This window comes from Gavia stellata, chromosome 10, assembly GCF_030936135.1.
Source record: "Gavia stellata isolate bGavSte3 chromosome 10, bGavSte3.hap2, whole genome shotgun sequence".
NCBI lineage: Eukaryota > Metazoa > Chordata > Aves > Gaviiformes > Gaviidae > Gavia > Gavia stellata.
Genome location: NC_082603.1, coordinates 18,765,516 through 18,790,401, shown reverse-complemented (window position 1 = coordinate 18,790,401; position 24,886 = coordinate 18,765,516). Strand labels below are relative to the sequence as shown.

General features: G+C 39.9%; 1 protein-coding gene across 1 annotated transcript; it reads right to left on the bottom strand.

The window, feature by feature from the left end:
* Window positions 1-74: 74 nt before the first annotated feature.
* GTF2B (general transcription factor IIB) lies at window positions 75-24,886 on the bottom strand. Its single transcript, XM_059822009.1, has 7 exons — window positions 24,853-24,886; window positions 22,103-22,209; window positions 9,980-10,113; window positions 3,325-3,471; window positions 3,059-3,188; window positions 2,169-2,450; window positions 75-558 (listed from the first exon to the last, which is right to left on the bottom strand). The coding sequence occupies exons 1-7, from the start codon at window positions 24,867-24,869 to the stop codon at window positions 425-427; spliced, it is 951 nt and encodes a 316-aa protein (XP_059677992.1). The 5' UTR covers window positions 24,870-24,886; the 3' UTR covers window positions 75-424.

Sequence of the window (24,886 nt, the reverse complement as noted above, 5' to 3'; positions counted from 1 at the left end):
CTCAGCACGTGGAACAGTATGTGCATGTCACGTTGCAGTCATATTCACAAGATAGTAAGTATTTTTGGAAAACAGTTTATTTGGGAATTACATAGTATTTTAAATTTTCCAAAATACATCTTGCTAGATCCCTACAAAAGAAATCTAAATAAGTACAATAATATGAAATTAAGTTTGTTGCAACAGTCATTAAATATTTACTTCCACTAATATATACATACAAAATGCCACACAATGAGTTGTTTACCCCTTGGAATGTGTGCTGCATTCCAGCAGTTATGCTCCATCTCCATATCCTCCAGTTCCACAACATGAAGACTCAATATTAACACTTTGTACATCCTTTATTATAGGCAAAAATCAGAAGTTTCTTGGTGGTGGGTTTTTTTTTTTTAATAGAAATTAAAAGTAATGCTCTGCAATTTCACAGCTGTGGTAGTTTGTCTACTGGGGTATCAAACTTGAAGTCTGCTGGGAAGAGATCTGGAGCTCGAGGATAGATCAGCCTGTACGATTGTCTAATCGTAACATCAGCCACACCAGCAATATCACCAATTTCTAAGACAAAAAGCAGATAAGTGGTTAGTTTTTACTTTTGCCATTTATATTGAAGAAACCAGCAAGCATAATTGATCAAGAAGTGCTATACAGTTAGCTTAATTCATAACTCTCCCAAAAGCCTGGTAAAATGGTTTTAAACATGGTGACTAATATTTTGCATACATAAGTCTGTCTTCTCACGTGCCATAATTCAACTTACGCTATCAATCTTGGAATAATATCAGTTTCAAATCGGCAGAGGGCCAAGAGTATAGAAGTCATTTGAAACATCTACTGCAAACTCAACATGCACCCAGCAATACTCTAATAAATCATCAGGATCTCAATTTTTGAGCTTTAATTAAATATAAGCAAATCCACCAAAAGACCTGGGCGGAGACAAAAAGCAATACCTTCAGCTAAACATGGAATACATTTACCTTAAAATGCACAGAGAAATAAGTCAGAGGCACAGAGCCCTGTTTAACAATCAAAAGGAAACATTTGTTTGAGATGCACAAAAACTTAAATTTATTCAAGATTTAACCAAATTTGGAATTTAAACCTTGAACTGCATGAAAGCCTTCAGCATTGTCTGAGGACACTGAAGGAGTATGGAGCCATGTCTGTATCCATGGCAGGCAGCTGTATTTTGTTTTAATCATCACTCTTAAGAGACATAATCCAATAGCTCAAGGCGAGCAAGGATGAAGGCATCGTACTGCTTGGGCTCTAGATCACTCGCATGCCCAGAAACTGCCAACATGATGAAAGCTCCAGGGACAGAATAAGCAGTGATTAATGCAGAACAAAGCACCACAACCTGACAGATAAAGGCTGTTCTTTACCTAAAAGCAGCTCCCCACTAAGAAATAGCTACATTTTTAACACTTCTGATCTGAACTGGATTAGACACATCAACAGAGCTTCCACAGCCAGCTACCAGCACTTGGATCCGTTTGTCACACCAAGTTCTAACCATTGCAGCCATCGCTCCCCTTCCTTCTCCATGTGCTGCCCCCACATAGGCCTGATTCTCCTGAGCCCCGGAGGCTGATCCACACTGCTCTGAAGCTCAAGAAGAGCCCCGAACTCTTTACTGGCTTCCTAAGGGCTACCCTACCGGAAGAGGGCAATGCCAAAAGTGATCTACGGCCAAGCCTGCTGTCCTACCACTCTCAATCTTTTTAACAGGCTCGCAAGAAGTCAAGGAACATGTACTAATTTAGGTGATTCCCTGATTGCTAGAATGATTAAAGACTCAATGTAATCTAAAGCCGTAACGCTACCTGTGACAGCCCCCAAGTTTGCATTTGGAGTATTTTATAGCAACAGAATGTACACACACAAATATTAGCATGGGTAAAGTTAAAATTATGTTCATTTGAATGCATTCCTAGAGCCGGAAGAAAGTGAACTCAGTTTACACTGGGTATAGCCAATTACTCTATTTTCATTTTGGGGAGTGGGAGATCCTGGTTTGGTCCTTGCTGTATGCAATTAGAATAGCAGCTCATCATCCCTTGCACAGACCTCATCCAAGTTTTACAGTAACACTGAACTCTCTTTCAAACAGCAAGATACAGGGAAGAAAAAAAAAAAGAAAAAAGGGAAAAGATAAATTTTACCTTTTTGTGTCCTTTTCTCTGCAGAAGCTTGTGATGCCATGTAAATAGCTGCAGCTGCTACAGAGATAGGGCTTCTCCCAGGAACCAAATCTAATTCCACGGCTTTACGAGCAATATGCGTTGCTGCCATTTGTACTTGTTTGGGAAGACCCAGATTGGAACAGAATCTTGACATGAAGTCTCCAGTTGTAATCAAATCAACACTGGTTTCAAGAGCTTTCAAAATAAGTTTAAAACACCGGCCTATTTCCTTCTTTGAAATCCTGGACACTGCACATATTTCTAAATGAAAAGTAAAAATTAAAGTTTAGGCTTGACAGCATTTGCTCCCCTGAAATAATATATTGACAATCAAATTTGATTAAGACCCACAAAGAAGGCCAATGTCATGAAGGTCACCATCACTAAATAAGCTTTGCACATTTGTGAAACTTCCAAATCACTTCAGTCAGTGCACATTTTTCGTAAGGAGCTAATTAATATAGCTTGCTTAGTAAGGGAAATTTGGTACTCGATGCCAAAAAAAGTTGTATCCCTATCAGGGAAAGCTGCACGTATTTATTGCAGAACTGTTGGTTCAAATTCAGTTACAACAGTCCCCCATCACCCTCCAATCAACCTTTTAAGTTTCATCAACACTCAGAATGACTTTCAAATGCTAAATTTTTTTTAATGCATTATGATAAAAAAATCCCATGCCTGAGCAGCTACTCACTTCACAAATGCAACAAATTTCCAGGCTCACTCCTATCCTCCCCCGAAAAAGGTGAGCTGTAGCTGAGAACAGCCAATTCAGCGAAGTCCAGGAATGAGAAAACCAACCTCCTACAGTAACAGTAAGTAGACCTTTACTTCATAGCAAAATTGAATCTGTATCACTGAAAACTTACCTTTAAATGTTCTTGGAACACCCTCTTGCCTACAGGCTATGTAGAGACAAGCAGAAGCAATAGCATCATTACTCCTTCCCTTCAGGCTCTTTTGCTCATACACTTGCTTGAATAAATTATTTGTTCGATCCTTCAAAGCAAGAAGACTAAATTTAATTAACTCTAGGCCATTTAATTAGCAGCAATATCAAAAATTCATGTGTTCATTATATTATGCTAACTAAGTCAATGCCAGAACAATTTAAAGAAGGGAGACATGAACTTACAACTATATTTCTAGGGAGGTTGATTCTGTCTGCCATGTTCGTAATTTCTTTAAAAGCATTCACCATTGCACGATCAGAGCTGCTCATAGTTCTGCGATTTTGGTACTTTGAATTCCCAAATTCATCAAAACTTGCTGCACCTGTGCCCTGAAAAGAAAAATTCTTATTGTCAATAAAACACAAGCAAAGTCCTCCTTATTTCAAAAGCAAACAGCTTCCAGCTTTATATACTTGAAAGCGTTCAGTTCAAACAGTTGTGCAAATAAACATCACTGACGTAAATCATACAACCAAGCATTGTACCAAACATCAGGTTCTATACTTTGCTCAAGTCTCAAATCGAGAATTGATTTCCAAGGACCATAGATTACGCAGGGATTTTTCTTTCTTAATTTAACAATAGTTTAAAGAATAAAATGCGTGCATCTCAATACCGCTGTCACCAACGCTGAGGTCCAAGATTAGATTTTATGCAACCCATATGTCATTTGGGCTGCATCTGTGCTGTGGCAGACTGGCAAGTCAGAAAAACAAATTTTTATGGCCAACTGGAGACCAGTTGTTACAATGATAACTCAAATATGAAAATGAAGGCATGGGCAAAGAGAACGTCCAAACCAATGACCTATTCAAAAACAATTTGATACTGTGCCTGCTAGCAGCTGCAAGCCTTAATTATGGCAAAATGTAAAAATCCATACATTCTGCCTTTACAGGAAAACTACAGGCCTCTTAAAAGAAAAGCTTGAGGTCTTAAGAGAAGTAAGAGCAACGAACTCAACGTGACAACTTCAAAACAAGCTTCCAACATGCATTTTTTGTACCTTACAACTGATAGTACAAATTGCATACTTCTATTAAATAAGCAATCAATTTTGCCCAACTAAGAGGGTCTAAAAATGTCCAAGGTCTTCAATTAGCCATCAGACTGAAACATGTCTTTAAAAAATAATGCCACATCAGATTAGTAATAGCGGATGATGACAACATGGCCTGCAAGTTCAGAAGAGCAACATCTGTAATTTATATTGTCTACTTATGTGTTTGCTGTCACAGTGTCTGGGGCCATGCGTTCCCTCAAGTGGAAAATGCTTCTTCACAACTATTCCACATCATGACTAGAAACCTGGATTCCCTGAATCAGCAAGCATTTATTCCTTGCTGGAACCTTCAACAATTTAGCTGGGCAGGGGCATCCAACTTTCATTGCAGATATATTTGGTCATTTAAACACGCTGATATGGTGGCCACTGCAGACAGACTACTACACTGTTCTGTTTTGCCAAAAACAGTAAGCATAAAGCAGATCTTGATCTATGACTGACTGCTAACCTGGCCATTCACATCCAGCATTTGCATACAGAATTCTCAAGTTGAAGACTCAGCAATGTATCAGGATGTCCAGTAGTACAAAGTGGGACCAGGACATAGTAAACAAAGGGCAGACCCACCCTGGCACCACCTTATTCCTCGGAGCTGCCCAGATGGAGTAAGAGCTCGTTTCTTCTTTCCTGATTCATATTCTTGGGAATGGCCCTTCTATTCTAAAACAGACGCCAATTCTATAATCTCTCCTTGGTGCACATCTGCATTTAATACATATTCTTTGGCTGACACTAATTGTCACTCTTGACAATTCACTTACGCTGTTACACTTTCCCTCACTCAAGGACTCCAGTTACACCCCATTTCTGATGCGCTCAGTGGATACCTCTGTACTGTTGAGACCCATTATCTGTGGTGCACGTAAACTTTGATACTGCTGTGGAGATCGAGGACTCTGGCCCAGAACCCTCCCTCGCAAGTTTCCCTAGCCCCTTGAATAGGCCCTCTATGACAGATGCTAGGTTCCAAGACTGTTCTTAGTTTTTTTTCCTACTCCTTCAAACATCCTTTCAGATGAAACAACCACCCAGAAATGATCCTGGCACCAGCACAGCAGAGGGCTGCTCCAAAGGCAATCCTACTTCCTTGACTGGATGAACACCTCCAACTCTCCAAAGATTCCCAGTAAGGTTTAAAGGTAAACAAAGAGCAAGAATCAAGCACAACAAACTTCAGGCCACAAAGAGCATTACAAACGTATCTGCAACACTAGACCTTCCTTTCAGAAGTTATGCCAGAACAACTTTCCTTGGCCCAAAATATACACAAGTCTCAGGACAAAAGGCTCTTTCCTGGACACCACTCATACCCCTGTTCCCTACAATGCATTACCACATTCGTGTGCATCATGGCCTCCTAGACTAGTGATATACACAAATGCTCACAGGAACTGCATGTGCTCAAAATCTTGTAGATGCCAGAAGAATGACCACAGTCAAAGGCCTATCAACCCTGCCAGCAAGTCCCCAGTCCTTGTCTATTCAGGCCTTGTGCCAGATAGTCCTTTACCAGGAAACACTGCTCTGTCCTGGGACCATCAAGTATTCCCTTTCACCACAGGGATTTTTCCTCTTCCACTACACAGCACCTAAAATACTTTTTTTTTTTTTTGGTAATGGATCTCCTTAACCTCTCAGTTTTTACGTTCTTGCTGGTACTTACGGTTACCTTTTCCTTTGAACATTTGCTTATGTATATTGAAAATACCAATGCAGCTATAGGCAAGTACTGTTAGCCAAAGGATTTCACCCTGTCAGTATGAACACTCTCCAAGAGCCATACCCAGTATACAGCTCACAACTATAAAAGGATTGGAAAATACTCTTCCATCTCAACCACTTAAATAAACCACAGCAATTCTCCCTGCATTTGCTATTTAAATGCACCATCTACTTTCCTTCTGGAGCTTTCAATTGAGAGACAATGCTTTGTTGGCTTCAGCCCTTGACAACCATGTTAGGAGTCCCTTTCCCTTCATGGAAAAAACAGAAGCCATACAGTTTTAACTGAAATCAAATAGACTTTAAGAATTGTGTGTGTTACTGTTGCGGCCTTTATGAGACATCAGCTCACACCTTTCCCATCTCAACAACAAAGGTACTTGCCAAAGTCAGGAGTTCCACCTGTTTGTTGGGGCAGAAACTTCACGGATACAATCCTGGAAACAGCCTCAAAGATTGCTACAGTGAGAAAACACAGTCCAGTAAACAGTGGTAGTGTCCGAAGGACCTCAATGGAGGTTAGGTTTACAGCACTGGCAGCCAACAGCTTTGTACCCCAGTATATCCCCTTAATAGCAGAAATCAGAAGTATCACCAACATTATCCACATCATTGACTTGAGTTTATCCATAGCATCAAGGAATGCCCCCAGATCCAGCAGTCTTCCTGCCCACTACAACCAACTCATTACGCAGTCTGATGGATTCTTTCTTCTTTTTCAATCATCATCATTGGTATCTTGCCACTGCTTATCAATATAGCACTTCCAGATCCAGGCCTTGCAGTCTGACAACAGCCAGCTTCCTTTCAGAGGCATCTGATCAAAGGATAGGAATTCTATACCAAGAGATTGCATTAGTTTCTTGTTCAACGAACCTAAATTCTCTTGTAGTTGCAGTCACTAAAAAAAGGAATAAGTACAAAGGGTGACAAAAGACAACTTCTTCCACAAGATAGGTACCAAAACTTAAAAGTTTTGGTTTAGATTCATAGAAAAGAGTTCTTTATATCAAGACAGATCTAGAAGCTGCTTGTTCAATTATTTTTCTTGAATTTTACATGAGGATTTTAGAAATAACTATAATATTCTGGCAATCAAGTCACAACTAATGCCAGACTTCACCATGTCTGCAACTGGTCCGCACTGTCATCAGATCAACTGCAGCACACAGTATCTAGTTTCAGAGAGATACAGTTCTGTGCTAATACCCTGAAGATCTGCCTGAAGAATGCAAACCACTTCTACCACAGCCAACTATGCTATTCGTCCTCCTCTTCACAGACGAATTAACCTTTCTTCCAACACAGACTGTTGCTGCCTCAGACAGATGGGTCCCTTAAGTACTAAAACCAATCAGGAACTAATCCCTTTGCATGGGCAAAGCAGCCTCTCTTTTGCTGCTAGCAGATACAGACCACATACCTCCTGCAGAAAGGAGTCCCAAAGAGCACCTCCTGGTTTCAAAGACAAGAGAGTGACAAACTATTGTGTGAAGCAGAACTGGCCCCCTTGGTTTACTATTTCAAGGCAACAGCCAGCCACCAGAACTTTACTGTTGTAACCGACAAGTGGTTCGGACTCCATTTCCACCTACATTCCCAGGAGTTTACAATAGATCTCTAATATGATGTGACATGAAAATTATCAATGTCCTTCTCTTTTGGATTTTCTACAACACAGGCTGTGTTTTGGTTTTGTTTTTTTGTTTGGTCGAGTTTTTGCAGGAGGGGTGGGGGTGGTAGGGAGTGGGGTGCCATTCTAGGAATTGTTGTTAACTGAGAAAATACAATCTTATCCTGATTCATTCTCTGGAATTCATGAAGGTTATTCTGTCAGATACTACTTATCTTCCTCATGGCTACACCAATTTCACCCTTGTTCAACCACTGTGCATATCTAGGTCAATCCTCATCCCAGCCTACTGCTGGCAGTGACCTCAGAAGACTGCTTTGAGAAATGTACTACTTGCTTGGTTTAGTTATTTTTTGCTGCAAAATTCATGCCCTTTCTGCACTGCTAAGTAAATATCTTCAGCATCTTCTGATATAAGCCATTCTCTTCCTTCCAAATGACTGAGGAAAAATGCAGCTCCTGATACAGAGTTCACACATCAATGAGCTGACATCCCAGAGCCCCTGCTCACTGGCAAGACAAACACAGGAACTCTTGTCCAGAACATATCCTGGTTTGTCAAAGAGATTCCCAATTTTCTGCAGAAAATAACATGTCTCCTCTGTGATTCCTCCCCACGCAAACAAGATATGCGCAGTAGGACAGTCTGCCCCCTCTACATTCTCCAACATGATCCTGGCAGTTCCAGCACTTGGACATCTTTACTCACAGTTCTCATAGGTCAAATCACACCACGCTGACAGTCATGCCTATTCTGGAATGTTCTGGTTAACAGCAACACTGTTTCAGTAAATGAATGCCCATCTCTGAAAATTGTTAGTTTTCATTGAAAAACAAACTTTTCAGGGATATTTCTTTAAATCTGTAATTCTCTCACTGAGGCTGCTATCCCTCTTATTCTAAGTGAGGATCTGAACCTCCAGAGAGAAGAGGGTTAACAGCACAAGTCAGTGTTCACCTGGATACAAATTCTATCTTTAGCTGGAGTATCTCATCTTTTCCAACACACAGGTTCTAAAAGAGCTCAGGTGGTCATCCTACCTACTGAATCAAACTGAGCTCCCAGAAACAAACCCTGTATTTACACAGTCCCAAAGTGAGACAACAGTGTGAACCTAGAGCAAACAGTCCATTTCTCCATCTGCCTACAAAAGTGTATTTCTGATCTTTATCAGAGCTGACCAGAACAGTGACAGAAATCCAAGCCCTGAGAAGTACAATCTTTCCGGACCTATACACGTGACACTAATACTCCAGTGACTTCTACAGCACTGATTCACAGAGCTACTTCACAATGCCAACTTTCTTAATGGAGCAGTGCAGAAATTTATTTGCCTGAACAGATTCCAAAAGCCACCATAAGGCGTCCTAAAATCTAGTGGGCAGCAATGCTTGGAGTTGTCCAAAACACAAGCATCTACTTGGATAATCCTTTGAACAGAAGGTTTCTTTTTCACCAATGAAAGATTAGCCGTCCATATCAGTATTCACTAGTCAATCTCTTTGAAGAATTATTGGTTAAGTAGTATAGTGCACACTCCCCTATACATATCCGTAAGTATTTAGGTATGTCTACTTCTTCATCCTAGCAACATCACTGGAACAAAAACTTCTGAGAAATCCTCGTATGCATGTACCGCAACACACGAAGCAGCAATGTATTTTTTAATAGTTACTTATCAGCAACTAGACCACCCTTCATGAAACATTCAAGAAATCCACAAAAACCGATTTGGATCTTGCAGTAAAAAATACAACACAAAGTACAACAATGAAAACTTACCTGGGTCACTACTTCATTAGAGGGAGTGCATTTGGGCAATTAATCTTGCTTGCTTTCTCATGGGAAACAGCAAGATATGGCTGTACCACTAAATTTCAACTCAAATATACATTGACTACTTTCTTCTGGAGCACTGACACCATGAAAGAATTCCACATTTAGCATTTTAACATTAATTGGAAGAACACGTACAACATGCATGTAGATCTCTGGGTCTTCAATATGAATCCGATACAGATTTTATTACAAAAAATGATAGTTCAAGTTGGGCAGTACTAGTTATTGAGACCTCAAAATTAAGTACCTGTTATTTCAGAATCATCTCAAGTACACATGCTAAGTCAAAGTGTTTCTTTAAAGATTGTAACATCAGCTTTTCTATTTATAGCAGCATCTCAAGGAGTGGCAAGAACACCACAGCACTGCAAACTTTCTTTCATTGAAGAAGTCAGCCCTTTCCTGCTGCCCCCAGGAGAGAGACACATTTTACACACCACTGAAGTGTTAAGAGTTCAGTTTAGACAAAATCTCTTCGTAAATATGTTCTCTGAATAGTTTCCCTATGGACATACAAACATGTACTTGACATAAAAAACACTCAAATTTAGTAAAATTTAATATTTAAAGTGTTACCTTGCCAATCATTGTACTCAAGTCACCATCGCTCAACAAAGGATTCTGGGTATCCCCAACTCGAGATGGATCTTTTGTTGCTTTGTCATTGCTGAAAGTTCTCCACTCTGATCCTACATCTATGACCCGGTCACCTGAGTTCACAGAAAGCAACAGTCTGCATTAATGTAACATTTTGAAATATTTCATGAAACATTAAGCCACACATCTGAGTTCTTCATTATAAGAAGGCGGTCTGTTGGCATTCCCAAACAGAACAGTAACTTGTAGGACGATGTACCAAAATGTTTGGGATTTACAAGTTAAGTTGAAGGCAATGGAAAAATAAAATGCAACTAGAGCTGCACAGAAAACATAAATAACTAGAGAAATGCATCCAGTACACAAAGAATTACACTTATGCTTAAAGAATATCATGGGATCTTCAATATACAAAAGGAATCAAGACCTTGATTTCAAGCTGGAGGTCACAGTTGCCTACAGATGTTCTCAGCACTTAGACAAATGAGTAAGTTATTGTAACATAACAAGTTCTCTCATATTTGCCATGCGTTCAGAGCGCACGTGATTTATCTGTCATGCACAATCTCATTAAAAAGTGTAGTAAATCACTTCTGTGCATGAGCTCCAGGTCCTTGCTACTCTGAAATATGCCACCTTCTAACCCACCATAATGACATTTTGCAGCTCAATTCTTGCACGGAGGTCTGACCCTGCCCAACTCCACTTCATTTATGATGCCTGACAGTATCAACACACAATATATATACACAACTAGTTGTTCTTAAACTCAATCTACCCTGTTATACCTGGAAGAGTTTAAATACAGATTCAGAGCAAGCAGAAAAAGCACTAAATCCACATTCTCTGAATGAAACAACTTTCCTTGCAGTCCTCTATCCGTCTTACATTCTAAACCTTTCCTAAAGCAACTTTTCAGATTGAGAAACAAACCAACATTTTGACATAGGCAAAAGCCCTACAGTAATCACAATGATACAATCTTAAAAAACAACAAACAACCCCCCCAAAAAAATCAACAAAAAGAAAACCACAAAAAAAAAACTAAAAAACCCTCAAATCCCCCACTGCTGGCAGTGCAGTTCATTCTATTCACAGGTCTGGGAAAAGCTGCTGCCTCTAGAGGCTGCCAAAGGTGTTGCCTCTAGAGCAATACTACAGAACTTTTAAGAACACATGTACAGAAAAGTACAAAAAGAAGTGTTTTGCAGTAAAGCAGATTACAGCTCTGTGTAGGATATCAGAAGAAACTTCAATATAATTGTCACCCTGCTTCGCTAAACCTGAGGAATAATCCACTACCTTTATCAGTGTTTAAGTGTGCTGTGAAAGAAATGTCTGCAAAAAATAAGTAGCATTGACTGCAAGAAAAATTTCCAGTCTTATTATGAAACCACAGAGGCTGATTTAACCTGGTGAAAACATAAGCAGACAGACAAAAGCGCTCTGCAAACAACAGCAATACAAGATATGAAGCTGGAGAAAATAGAGGACCAATGGACAGAGTAGTACAACTGCACAAGTAATTGGGGGGAATCTATTCTGAATGGGAAACTTTATCACAGAATCACTATGGTTGGAAAAGACCTGTAAGATCATCAAGTCCAACCATCAACCCAACACCACCATGCCCACTAAACCGTGTCCCACAATGCCACCTCCACACATTCCTTGAACACCTCCAGTGAGGGTGACTCCACCACTTCCCTGGGCAGCTTATTCCAGTGTCTCACCACTCAGTAAAGAAATTTTTCCTAATATCTAGCCTGAACCTCCCCTGGCGCAACTTGAGGCCATTTCCTCTTGTCCTGTCACTAGTCACTTGGGAGAAGAGACCAACACCCACCTCTCTGCAACCCCCTTTCAGGTAATTGTGGAGAGCGATAAGGTCTCCCCTCAGCCTCCTCTTCTCCAGGCTAAACAACCCCAGCTCCCTCAGCCGCTCCTCATAAGACACGTGATCCGGACCCCTCACCAGCTTCGTCACCCTTCTCTGGACATGCTCCAGCACCTCAATGTCCTTCTTGGAGTCAGGGGCCCAAAACTGACACAGCATTTGAGGTGCAGCCTCACCAGTGCCGAGTACAGGGGCACGATCACCTCCCTACTCCTGCTGGCCACACTGTTTCTGATACAGGCCAGGATGTCGTTGGCCTTCTTGGCCACCTGGGCACACTGCTGGCTCATATTCAGCCAGCTGACAATCAACACCCCCAGGTCCTTTTCTGCAGGGCAGATTTCCAGCCACTCTTCCCCAAGCCTGTAGCATTGCATGGGGTTGTTGTGACCCAAGTGCAGGACCCGGCACTTGGCCTTGTTGACCCTCATACAATTGAGCTCAGCCCATCGATCCAGCCTGTCCAGATCCCTCTGCAGAGCCTTCCGACCCTCGAGCAGATCAACACTCCCGCCCAACTTGGTGCCATCTGCAAACTTGCTGAGGGTGCACTCAATCCCCTCATCCAGATCATCGATAAATATGTTAAACAAGACCGGTCCCAAAACTGAGCCCTGGGGGACTCCGCTTGTGACCGGCCGCCAAGTGGATTTCACTCCATTCACCACAACTCTCTGGGCTCGGCCGTCCAGCCAGTTTTTTCACTCAGCGAAGAGTGCACCTGTCTAAGCCACAAGTTGCCAGCTTCTCCAGGAGAATACTGTGGGAGACTGTGTCGAAGGCTTTATCCTTAATATAAAATTATGCAAGGAATATCCTTGAAATTGTAAGCTGTGAATGAACCGTAAGAAACCACCACAACCAAAAAGAATAAATTTAGGTTAGAGGTGTTCTCATCAGTATTTGCCAGACATGCTCACAGCTATGCTCCACCTTCTCTAATGAAAACCAAGAGGGGGAGTAAAAAAAAAAAATCATCAAAAACTAGAAGGTTAAGAACATAGCAGAGTAAAAAGAAGGCACACATCCATTCTTTTTGCTACAAAGGTCTCCTCTCCTCCCCTCGCAAGCTTAAATTAGCAGACAGTGTGCTCCTCTCTAGCTCCTGGACTCTCTGTAAATATTTGATTCAGTAATGCTCCTTCTATGGCCCAGCAGTAACTTTACTTTAAGACAACCCCCCAATACTGTTTACAGCATCTAAAAAAAGCAAAACGTACTTAAAATTCTGGCATGGTATAAATAGAACACTGAGTACAGGGCAATGATGTAATATTTTTTCCACACAAGTGGGAATGACCTAAATGACTCACTCAGGGATCTGCCTCTTGTGAGTTATGAACCATTCCTGCTCTAACAAAAAAAGTGTTATATCACTGCCTGCTTTGGCGAATCCTCTGTAATACAAACAGAGGATTGAGACTACTATTTCAGAGTGAGAAAACATTAAGTAGAACAAATCACTGAATATAAAGCATTTGTGTGATTAAGATGCAGTTTGCAAGTATCTTGACTTTGCCAAGAACTCTGCTATTGCAGGAAAGAAGGTTTTTGTATACTCTCAGTGTCTTCTTTAAAATACACAGTCCTAGGAAGTGCATTCCACCTTTCAGAAGGCTCCTATAAAAGTGTGACACAAGCTAGAAATATTAACGAAAACAGAACAAATAGGCCAAAAGGTCTCCACAGATGGAAAATATACTCAGCTACAAGCAGCTAATTATCCCATTTGCCATATAAAAAAAAAAGTGTCTAATTTATTATTTTTAACTCTTCAAAACATAGAAACCACTTTGAAACTATGATGTTAGTACAGATGCAACTAAGTCCCCCCCAAGGGATCGAAATAAAACCTTAGAATACTAAGTCAGCCTGACAAAACACAGTGTAAGGACTGGTCCTGAGTTAACATTTGAAGTCCTAAACTGAATTTGCTGGGTCATACACTACTGATTGGCTTTCCTAAAGCACCTGGAAAATAGGGCTGACAATCAAACATCAGAGTAAAAAAAAGCTCCCAAGAAGGACCTTATAAAAATCTTCTCTGCTTTCTCACATCATTATTATATTGGTTTTGGGAACAGTACTGAGCTGCGATAAGTATGGGCGTGGCTGCATATTCCCTTCACTACTTCCTTTTGATGCAGTCCTTCCGAACAAAAATAAGCTTCACTAGATATGGTTACATTAGACATTTCTTTATTTAATTTTCATCAAACAGATGAGTTCATCTCCTCAGCTTCCTCCTCTGACGTACAGATAAAAAACACAGTTTACAGGACCAAATCTTTGTGGAACCCATCTCCAGACTGATATCCTGAAGCATCTTTCTGAACATAGTTTTTCTCCCATTATCCCATTTCATTTCATAACCCGTTCTTATAGTATTCAGTTACTCTTTAAAATACAGTTTAATACACAGGCTCTAGTAGAAATACACACTGCAAACTTCACTGACTCAGGTTACCCACCATCTGAAAAGCTCATTTAGTAAAACGCAGAACTGTTATTCAGAACGGAAAACCTCAGACCAAGATTACTTTTCTTCACAACTGCCAAATGCAAAGAGCATGCGCTACAGAAATGCAAGAGTAAACTCAGGTCAGTATCAAAAATTAAAATATCATTTTGAACAGTTTTTAAAAGTTAGCTTAAAACAGCTACACATCACAAATTACATATGTTTACTCCCCCCCAAAAATAGAAAGTGATTTCTTAACAGAAAGTATTTTCATTCAACAAGCCCTGAATTTGCAATTACGTATTTATATAGAAATAATACCAGCTATTTTAATGTTGTACTCCACTTGCAATAACTCATAATACACATGTATTTTATTTGCTTTTTGCTTTTTGTATTACCTGTTATATGAAGACAATATAGCTGCAATTTGAAGATGTTTAATCAGAACACAAAATAGGATGAAATTCAAGCCTCAGTTAACGTTATCTTCCACATTCAGTCTTGAAACAGTTCTGAGAAGGTATGTTCTTATGTCTTTTTCAGAGGAGCTCTAATGTTAGCTGTACATTGCATCAAGTTCTATGTATTAACAACTAATATTTTAATCTTAACATAAATGTGGTATTAAAGTTTATTTGCACGTTAGTACAAAAAATACCTATTGTTTCTACAGAATGTTTCATTCTTACAGTTAGTCAAGGAATCTGCTGCCATCTAGTGAGCACATATATTATACTTCTAATAAAAATAATTTTACAATGCCAAATTTTAAAATAATAATAATATGGAATTACAATTAATTTCTGTCAACTCCTTATAAACCAGAGTAATGAGGTGATGAGACAAAGTACAATGAAAAACCCAGGTAGCCGACTACAAGCTGAGGAGACTAGTGAAGACACATAACTGCACAAAGCCAGGCTGAACTGAGCCTTCTCTTTTCCAGGCTAACAGTCTCAGTTCTCAGCCTCTCCTCATACGGAAGATGCTCCAGTCCCTAAATCACTTTTGCAACCTTCTGCTGGACTTGCTCCAGCAAGTCTCTATCTTTCTGGTACTGAGGAACCCAGAGTTAGACAGAGTACTCCAGATATCTATTCCTCCACATTCTATTTATTAGCTTATGCACTGCTCCATACAGTCGTACTCAACTTTATAGCTTCCAAAGTATAAACTCAACTTTTTTTTCCAGTTTTCAGCTTTAGAACTTCTATTTAAGACCAGATACATTAAATGTTATCAAAGAATAAATTCTTGGGGGGAAAAAAACCCAGAATTTTACAGTCACAACTTCTTCTACAAAATTTCCAGCCTTTTGTAAGAAAGCAATATTCTTTGCAAAAAGTTATCTTGTTTTCAATAAATTGTCAACAACACAAATGTATCATCACCAACAGCAACACCAGCCTATTCACAAGACTCAGCTAAAATAACAGAACCAGAGCAGGCTTTGAGATGTTAAACAAAACAAAACAAAATCCACAGAAGACTATGACTAGTTTCCAGACATCAGCAGCATCATACCAGTACCTCTAGGCAACTATGGATTGAAACAGACAGTATAACACTGCAGGCAAATGACCATTGCAAGAAAAAAGGCTTAGCAGCTCCTGCGTATCAAAATGATGACAAATTTAAAAAGACTTCCTAAGCTTCCTAAGCCATCAACTCGTAATAATTTTGGAGGAAGCAAATGAGTGTGAAAATGTTAAAACAATCTGGTGGATGAGTCTGGTCAGTTGAAGTTACACCCCTCCAGGACTTGTGGCCTTTAAAAGACAAACAGCTCAAGTACTTGTGAAAGATGCTTCAAACTATAGAATCTCAATGAAAACTGTTGTGCCTGACCTACATTACATCACAAAAATAAGAGGCTTTTGACTCTTCTTCCATCAGAGGAGTTCAGGTCATTTCTAGGCCTTATTTGCCCTAAATCACTTTGCCAATCTGATAAGGAAGCAAGTAAAAAAAAACACATTCCCTAAATAGGATGATTCAAAGCATTACTGTTATTCCAGTAGATAAATCTAGTACTTAACTAATGGAAGCATTCTTCATAGTGGCTCTCAAACACCTTTGGTTCCCAGCCCAGAACCCACTAAATAGAAAATCTCCTCTATCCTCCAGAGAATTTCATGCTAAGAGCGGTGCTTATTACAAAGCCTGACAAAAGATGCCAACTTTTGACATCTGAAGTCTAAGTTTTCACCGTTACAAGCGTTATTGCTAAAACACGTAGAACCATCACCCTTGTCCTCAAAGCTGAAATGGTTTAGATTTAAAATACAGACTATTTGAAATGCTGACTGAAAAAGGCTAGCAAATTACTTTCTTCATACTAGAAATTCCCTGTGTAAATCAAGCATCCATGAATGCTCATGCAAAAGTCAACTATTCAGTATTTCTTTAAGTATCAGCATCCTTTATAATTAGCTGTCCTGTGGATGCAAAGAGTTTTACTTGAAGGACTAACTTTTGTCAGACACTTTTTAGTGCTTTGGAAACCAAGTGCGGAAGCAGGAACCAGATACAAGGCTACAGACACACGGAACTGCATAACTGCGCTCTACTGGATCCAAGTCAGAAGTACGTAAGCACCTTCACTTAGAGGATAGTACCAACAGCTGGAAAAAAAAAAATGGTTTCTTTGGTTTTCAGAAAACAAGCATCTATATATAGATGGAATCAATCTTATCCTTTGTTGTGGTTTAACCCCAGATGGCAACTAAGCACCACACAGCTGCTTGCTCACTCCCCCGCAGTGGGATGGGGGAGAGAATCGGAAGGGTAAAAGTGAGAAAACTCATGGGTTGAGATAAAGACAGTTTAATAGGCAAAGCAAAAGCCACGCACACAAGCAAAGCAAAACAAGGAATTCATTCACTACTTCCCGTCAGCAGGCAGGTGTTCAGCCATCTCCAGGAAAGCAGGGCGCCATCATGCGTAACAGTTACTTGGGAAGACAAACGCCGTAACTCCGAATGTGCCCCCCTTCCTTTTTCTTCCCCCAGCTTTATATGCTTAGCATGACATGATATGGTATGGAATATCCCTTTGGTCAGTTGGGGTCAGCTGTCCCGGCTGTGTCCCCTCCCAACTTCCTGTGCACCCCCAGCCTACTCGCTGGTGGGGTGGTGCGAGAATCAGAAAAGGCCTTGACTCTGTGTAAGCACTGCTCAGCAGTAACTAAAATATCCCTGCATTATCAGCACTGTTTCCAGCACAAATCCAAAACACAGCCCCATATTAGCTACTATGAAGAAAATTAACCCAGCCAAAACCAGCACATGTCTGATGACAGGCATCCGGAGTAATGGACTGGCCAGCAGAGAGGCAATCATGAAAACCCTTCCTACTCATCTGTTACATTGTAGAGAAAAAAATATCAGCTGTATAGTTAAATCTTATCTATTCTTCATACACCATACCTGAATTTAAGACACACCATTTAGATCTTAAACTTTTCAGAAGCATTAGCCAACCAAAAATTCTGACAGAATTTTGTAACAGCCTTACTGCTGACCACAAGCTATTGAACATTCTTCCCCAAAATTCTTTAACTGAACATGCAGGTATACACAGAACATGGAATAAACATCGGGATATAGTAATCTGATTCAAAGCTTTAACAAGTTGATACTTGTCCAAGGACTCTCATCAGCTGAAGACAGACTTCTGCTTTTTTATTTAAGGCGGCTATCCAAAAAGACTCCATACAAGAGCACTGTTCTTCTCTAAGGCATACCTGCCTACTGAAGCAGACAGACCTAACCAATTAGAGAAAATCACTTACTAAATGGTGAAAACAAACTCCTCACTGCTCCAACTACTGCACACTAAGACAACATTTAATGAAACTATACAGAAGTTTAAAGAAAGTCTTCAACTTACATCAGAAAGGTATTCCTACTTAGCTGGGATGCTACACAGCTGTACATGCCATACAGACTCATTCTTATCCCCCTCTGCAATTCAGCTCACCACCTTGCTACATCAGGAAAAATCGTGCTTTCTATTCCACTTAGACTCTGCTCTCCTCATCCCCTTCTGGCATATCACCTGACTTCCAGACTTTTTTACTGCCTAAAAGGCAGTAAGCAAAATATTTTCCTATCAAGAAAGAGGATTTACTAGCCTTGTGTTCTTGAACAAAATGCTTCTCCCCCCACCAAGTCTGTCTGAAGAATGAGATACGGTCAACCTTCTAAATGAACACAGAACTCACTACTTCTCCAAACCTTAAGAACTCTGTTTGTGAATTCTCAAGCCAGCACATGAACACTTACCATACCATATATCCTAGAATGATTTGAGAAAAGTATGTGTAATAAAACACAAGACTTATGACAGCAGATAAACTTGTACATAGACTTGTAAAGTTTCAGATGCACGTCAATCCAGATTAATATCAAAATTCCATGCATAATTGCAATTTAGGTCTCTGACTGCCTTTCATGAGAAGGCAATTAGCAAGAGGAAAAGTTAACAAGTTGCAAACAGTTACCATGAAAAGATGGAACACAAGCTAACACAGGAAAGGTAACAGTGAAAAGGCAGATGAGAGTTTTTAGCAGACTGAAGCTATATTTTGAAGCAAAAATAAAATAGCCACCAGCTACAGTCATACTGACATTACAAGATTTAATTGTTTTAATACTGCACAGCAAAACAGCACAGTTTATTTAGAACAAGTGAAAAAAAGCTGTGCAAAGAAAAAGCACTGAGGTACTGAATTTAACTTAAAATTTCAATCTTATTGAGACACCAACACCACCACCTGTGAGTACAAAACAACTTTGATCAAAAATATTTCTCAAAAATCACTTTAAAAAGCAGTACTTCCAATATACAGCTCTGCCTAAGACGTGGAATTCAGCTGTTAAAGAGATCGGCTCCTCCTTCTCCTAGCCTCCTGCTCCCCCAAACTTTTCCATTGCTTCACCCTTTCAGCTACAGACCTGATAAATGCAACCTCAGTCATAATACTAATAATATTGACTTCAGCTCATATTCCCAGAAGACTGATTATAAAACCTGAAAATTATTTACGTACCAGCTATTTTATCCTATGACAAAGTTTTACATTTAATAAACTCACACATTTTCCACAAATGTGAAACTTTAGTACTTTGCCAGAGCAAGCAAAACATCAAATGCAAATACACTTAGTTTAGTCAAAGACTCCTTGCTCTAATTTCAGCCAAATTGTACTTAAAAAAAAAAATAAAAAAAAGTGACGTCACATCACTATGTACTTTACAACAGTAAAAAACAGTAAAATAAATGCACAAATTCAGCATTTACCATTCTGCCCCACATACACCAGCAGTGCTCTGCAGACACTAAAATCACAATATTTTTAAATAAAGCTGTAACACTTCTTTGGCTACAGAATATATTGAGTCTTTTGGGTTTTTTAACTGTTCTAATTGATCCCCTTCAGTGATAAACATCTCACTAACCTTCAGCCCACCTCAAAACATATTCTCAGTGGGCCCTGTTCACATCACCTACACATCAAGACCTATGTAAGCCTTGAAACACAAATCCATGACTTTTCTATGTAAGAAGAGAAAATGAAATCATCACTTAAAGGGGAACATGCATCATGGCATCTGTAACAAATACATAGAAGTTTTCTCATTTGGAAACAAAATTTTGTCTTCACTCCGTTAAAACATCCCTACTTCACACGCATCTCCAGAAAAACAGCCATCAAGAATTGGATCTGTTTTTCTCCTCCCCTAAATTTCTTACCAGCCAAGAAGACAAAAACGTTGAATATTCACATTTCTGTTTGGTCATGCACTCTTCAATTATTTATCTTCACCTAATTTAATTGCTTTTCCAAACTAGCTGCTAGATACCCTAGCTAATGAATTGGACATATGCAGGTAAACTACATTGCTGAAGGAAGGCAAGACAGAATGAGAACAATCAGCACAACAAAAGTAAACGTTAAAGCCTTTTAGTGATAAATCCATAGAAAGGCCTACTTAAAAAACACTGCATGCTTAAAGAAAAAACACTTTTTACCCTACCACTAACGTTGACTGTAAAGAGGATAAGGCCATTTTCAACACATTTTAAAAATTCAACTCCGCAAAAGTTTGTATTAATACTTTCTAATGATTCTGCTCACCAAAAATGCTGACAACTTGAACTGAAGAAATCTCCAACGCTATTGATTCAGAAGAGACCAGAGAGGACATCTCTAAAGCAAGAATACCTTGTAACTAGGTAACAGAAGGTACATGAAGTGAGATTTCTGATAAACTCACGAATTCCTAAAAATGAAACGTATCAAGCAAAACCTTTCCCTCTTCATCTAAAGCCAGAATTATCTTAAAAGTTATGAACTGATCAAGACAGGTTTTTCTAAATTTTGCTTCAACTTCTATTGCAGCCACGCAAAGAGCTGAACATGGACCAAACTATTTTTAAACAATAACTTATAAGCCTATTACCGTATTTCAATAGGAAATATTGCTGTGGACATTTGAATTTTTAACCAGCAAACTTACGATGATTCATTTATCTTTATCAGAATTTATGTAATTAAAACCAGCCCTCCTTTTATCAAAGAAAGTAACAATCCTCCCCCTAGCCTTTTAAATGGTTTTAGAATTCTAAAGGAAACTGGTATCTAAGTTTAAATATTTTAACATTTACTTTAATAAGCATAAACAAAAGACACATTTTAGTTACCTGGCTAAATTAGTACTACTTTTGTTGCAACTTATTAAACCTTTAGCTTTATGGTGACAGCTGTACAAAAATTTTTAATTCCATGAAAAGCAAGAGCGAAAACAAAATCACCACAGTCTAGGAGAGAGGGATATAAAACAATCTGAAACATTTAGCACCGCTGAATGAATCACCTGAACACGCACCCTCAAAACAGAGAATTTTCTTTTGGTCATGGCATATCCAAAGAAATTTGATAGAAATAAACGAGGTTTAAAGAATGATCATAACACGAGCATGAGAAGTTTCCCACGCAAAAGGAATAAAGACAGTAAGATGCACATCCTAGAAAAGATACATAAAAATGAATAAGCAGCATGTTCTATGACAACATGATTCCCTCTCCCTCTCTCTCATTCAAAAACAATACCTAAAAGGCCTTTCATTTAAAATATTACATTATACTTAGAAATACAGTTTAGCCTGTGGAAGTTGCTGCCACACGAACAGAGTAAAATAGCTCAGCAAAATTCCCAAGGAAAAACTGGATATTTACTTTGGATAGTATTAAAAGCCTTAGGAGAAGTAATTAACAAAAACAGGTGCTGGCAAGGATATAAAGAGAAATCCTTCAGGGCAGAAGATAACCTCTAACTAATGGAAAACTGAGCTGCCTTTTTTTTTTGTAAGCAAGTTATTTGACAAAGAGCTTTTATTACATTTCTCGTACTTTCCTGACTGAAACAACAGTCATGATTAAAGACAGAATACTGGACTAGACAACACAATATTCTAATTCAATATTACAACATATTTTAAATTTTCAATCTTTAAAGAGAGTTTGATCTTTTCATAATGCAAGGAAGTTACCAGAAGACAGACTATTCAAAACAGTAAGCTGTTAGCCAACAGAATATCATAAAAGAAAACATTTAGGCTTCAAGAAAAAGCCTTTTAATACTTGAATTAGCATATACCAGTTTTGTGGGAAAACAAATCTACACGCACAATTTAAGTTTTATGGAAATTCATAAAAATATGAATAGCTACTTACCTACTACTAGCCCGCACTCAGAACAAATCATATCACCAGCTCTGTAATCCTCTACTAAAATGGAATCTGGATGATTTGGGCAAGTCACTCTCGGAAGTACATCCAAACTAAGGAAAAAATTAGATGTATTAATTAGTTTTAATCAAGCAGGCTGCATATCCAAAAGTATAAGAGTTCCTTGCTGAAAAAGAATGCTTTAATAATACAGAATTTACAGTGATTTGAATGACAGAATATTAACCTAAACACCTGAACTTCACCTTTTATTTAAATGCTGTAACACTATATTTGACAATCGGGACTTCAGGTCATCTTGAATTCCAAATTTTTTGTGACGTTATCTTGTACCAAAAGATTCAAACTTCAAATTAAAACATAAAAATTCTAAACAACAGACTTGATTAAGTGTAGTCTAACTCGCAGTCTATCACTAAATGAAGTTTCCCAAGAAGTAAGTGGCAACTGCCTCATTCCAAATGAGCATTCTCACTCATTCTAATCAGATCAGTATTACTTACCAGGTCCTTAATCCAAGAAGTAGTGCACACACAACATATATTTTTAGAAAATAGTTGAATCTATCACTGTTTTATTATTTTCAAGTATTTGAAGAAGTCCCATTTTAATCTATGCAACTGATTAATTGTGAGATCTTGACAAAAAACAATCAACTCATGAAGGGGATTATGTGACAACTACTTCTGACAACAGGGATGTCTCTTTCACACTCACTCGCTTTCAAGAGTTACAGCAGATATAAAAAACTTCCTATAAAGTATTAGCACTATTTAACACAACAGCTTTTAGCTACTGACTAGAGGAATAACCAATTGCCACTAACCAAACACTTTACAAGTAAATATGTCATTCAAGCTACTAGCGACAGTTGAGTAATTCTGTTAAAACCAATAATTTCAAAATTGGAATAATAAATATTTACAATTGGGGTCCATATATTCAACAAAGCCATTTTGCTTGAGTTAAAAAACAGAAGGTACAGAAGTTGATGACAAAAAAATTTGTCATGAGTACCCACCAACCTCAATCTGAAAGTGCCAAAAAATAACTTCTAATCTTTTCAATTGTAGAAAATATCCTATTAACAGTTAAATTAATCCGAGTTCTCCCCTTTCCCATTAGTCCATTATTTCAGCCTAATCTACACATTCCCACTTAATTTTTACTTTTTAGATATTTCTGATGAGTCAAAAGCACAAAAAAAACCCCAAACATTTTAATCCAGAAAACTGTTCAGAAAAAGATCTGACTTGAAACCAAAATTGAAAATCAACATCACTATTAATATTAAAGCCTCCAGAAAGAACATGTACACACAAGACCTTCAGATGTAAATCATGTTCAAAATACTACATAAAAGTTCTTTAAACTACTTTCCTCCTCGCTATTCCCAGCCAGCAGTTTCATATGACAAGACAAAACTGTTGACAAAGCATGTGCCATCATCTGACATTTGACATTACGCAAAAGGCTAGCGACACACTATGCAAAAGAAAAAAAAATATCCAGAAGCCTGACACTAACAGGGTTTTGTTTCAGACTTTACCTTCAAAAAACATTGTAAAAATTTGTCTTCCTATCCCAATTTTAACTCATTTATCTAGACATATATACTGTATTCCTTGTAACATACAAGTTTAATATACTAAGCCAACTATACTGAAGGAAAATGCAGGGCACGTGTGTAAAGGCCCATCTCAGCAAATAGCTCCTGAGTTGCAAATAAGACTACCAGGAAGCATTCCCTAAATCCTAGGACAGGTTTAGCAGGAGTAATAGAGCCACTCCACAGACCACTCCATGGGCCTTCCTTCATCCCTGACTTGAAAGAAAACCTCAATACGTCTCCAAGGAAGAAGACTAATTCGGAGCCCGAGACCCGTTTGGCCACTGACTAGTGCCGGTACGGATTTAGGGTGAAAGCCCAGAAGCTGTTTTCAGGACCCGATAACCTGGAGCCAAGCCAGGGAGCAGCCACCGCGGCTCAGAAGCGGTGCTGAGCGTGAGCGGCGGCCGGCCGCACGCTGCCCGGCGCCGGGCGCTCCGCGCTCAGGCGGTGCCCACCCGTGGGACACGGAGGAAGGCGCTCGATAGCCGCCCGACGGCCTTACGGCACGCAACGCCCCGGGCTGAGAGCAACCCTCCCTCCGCTACAGCCGTCCTCAGCGGCACCAAGATAAGGCACTGCCGAGGTCAGAGCTTGGCCCTACAGGAAAAAGGGCTCCACCACAAGGACCGGTACCACCAAGCTCACACTAACGAGGGGCCCCGGAATCAAGTCACAAATCGCCACGAAATCCCCTAAAACGCTCGCTCCTTCTCGGAGCGCTACCGATTAAGAACGACACGAAGCAGCAAGGCGGCGAGCTCAGCGCCCCCGGCACTCCCAACCTCCGGCGGCCCCTCAGAGGCCGCTCGCCCGGGGGCCGCCCAGCCCGCCCGCACGAGGAAGGTCAGAGAGGCCCGGCCTCCCCGCGGCCCTCCCTGGCCTCCTGCCACTGCGCAGGGTGGCCCTGAGACACGGGAAACCGGAGAGGGGCCGGCTGCGCCGCGAACCGAGAAAGCCGCGCCGAGCCGGGACACCGGTTCCTCCCCGGGTGGCAGCAGAGGCAACGCGGCCATTTTCTCTCCTGTGCGGCGGACAGGGAGAGATGGCGGAGCCTCTCCCGCCTCCTCCCTCGCGGCCCTCCTCCGCACGGGCCCCTCCGAGGGCCCAGGCCGGCCTCCCGTACCGGCTCGTGGACGCCATCTTCTCCCCCTCCTGCT

Excerpts from the sequence above, each read along its gene's own strand:
- GTF2B (XM_059822009.1), bottom strand. Across the intron at positions 10,114-22,102 it reads TGAGTGCGGGCTAGTAGTAG|GTGACCGGGTCATAGATGTA; the intron begins GTAAGTAGCTAT and ends CTGTGAACTCAG. Across the intron at positions 559-2,168 it reads AGAGAAAAGGACACAAAAAG|AAATTGGTGATATTGCTGGT; the intron begins GTAAAATTTATC and ends TTTTTGTCTTAG.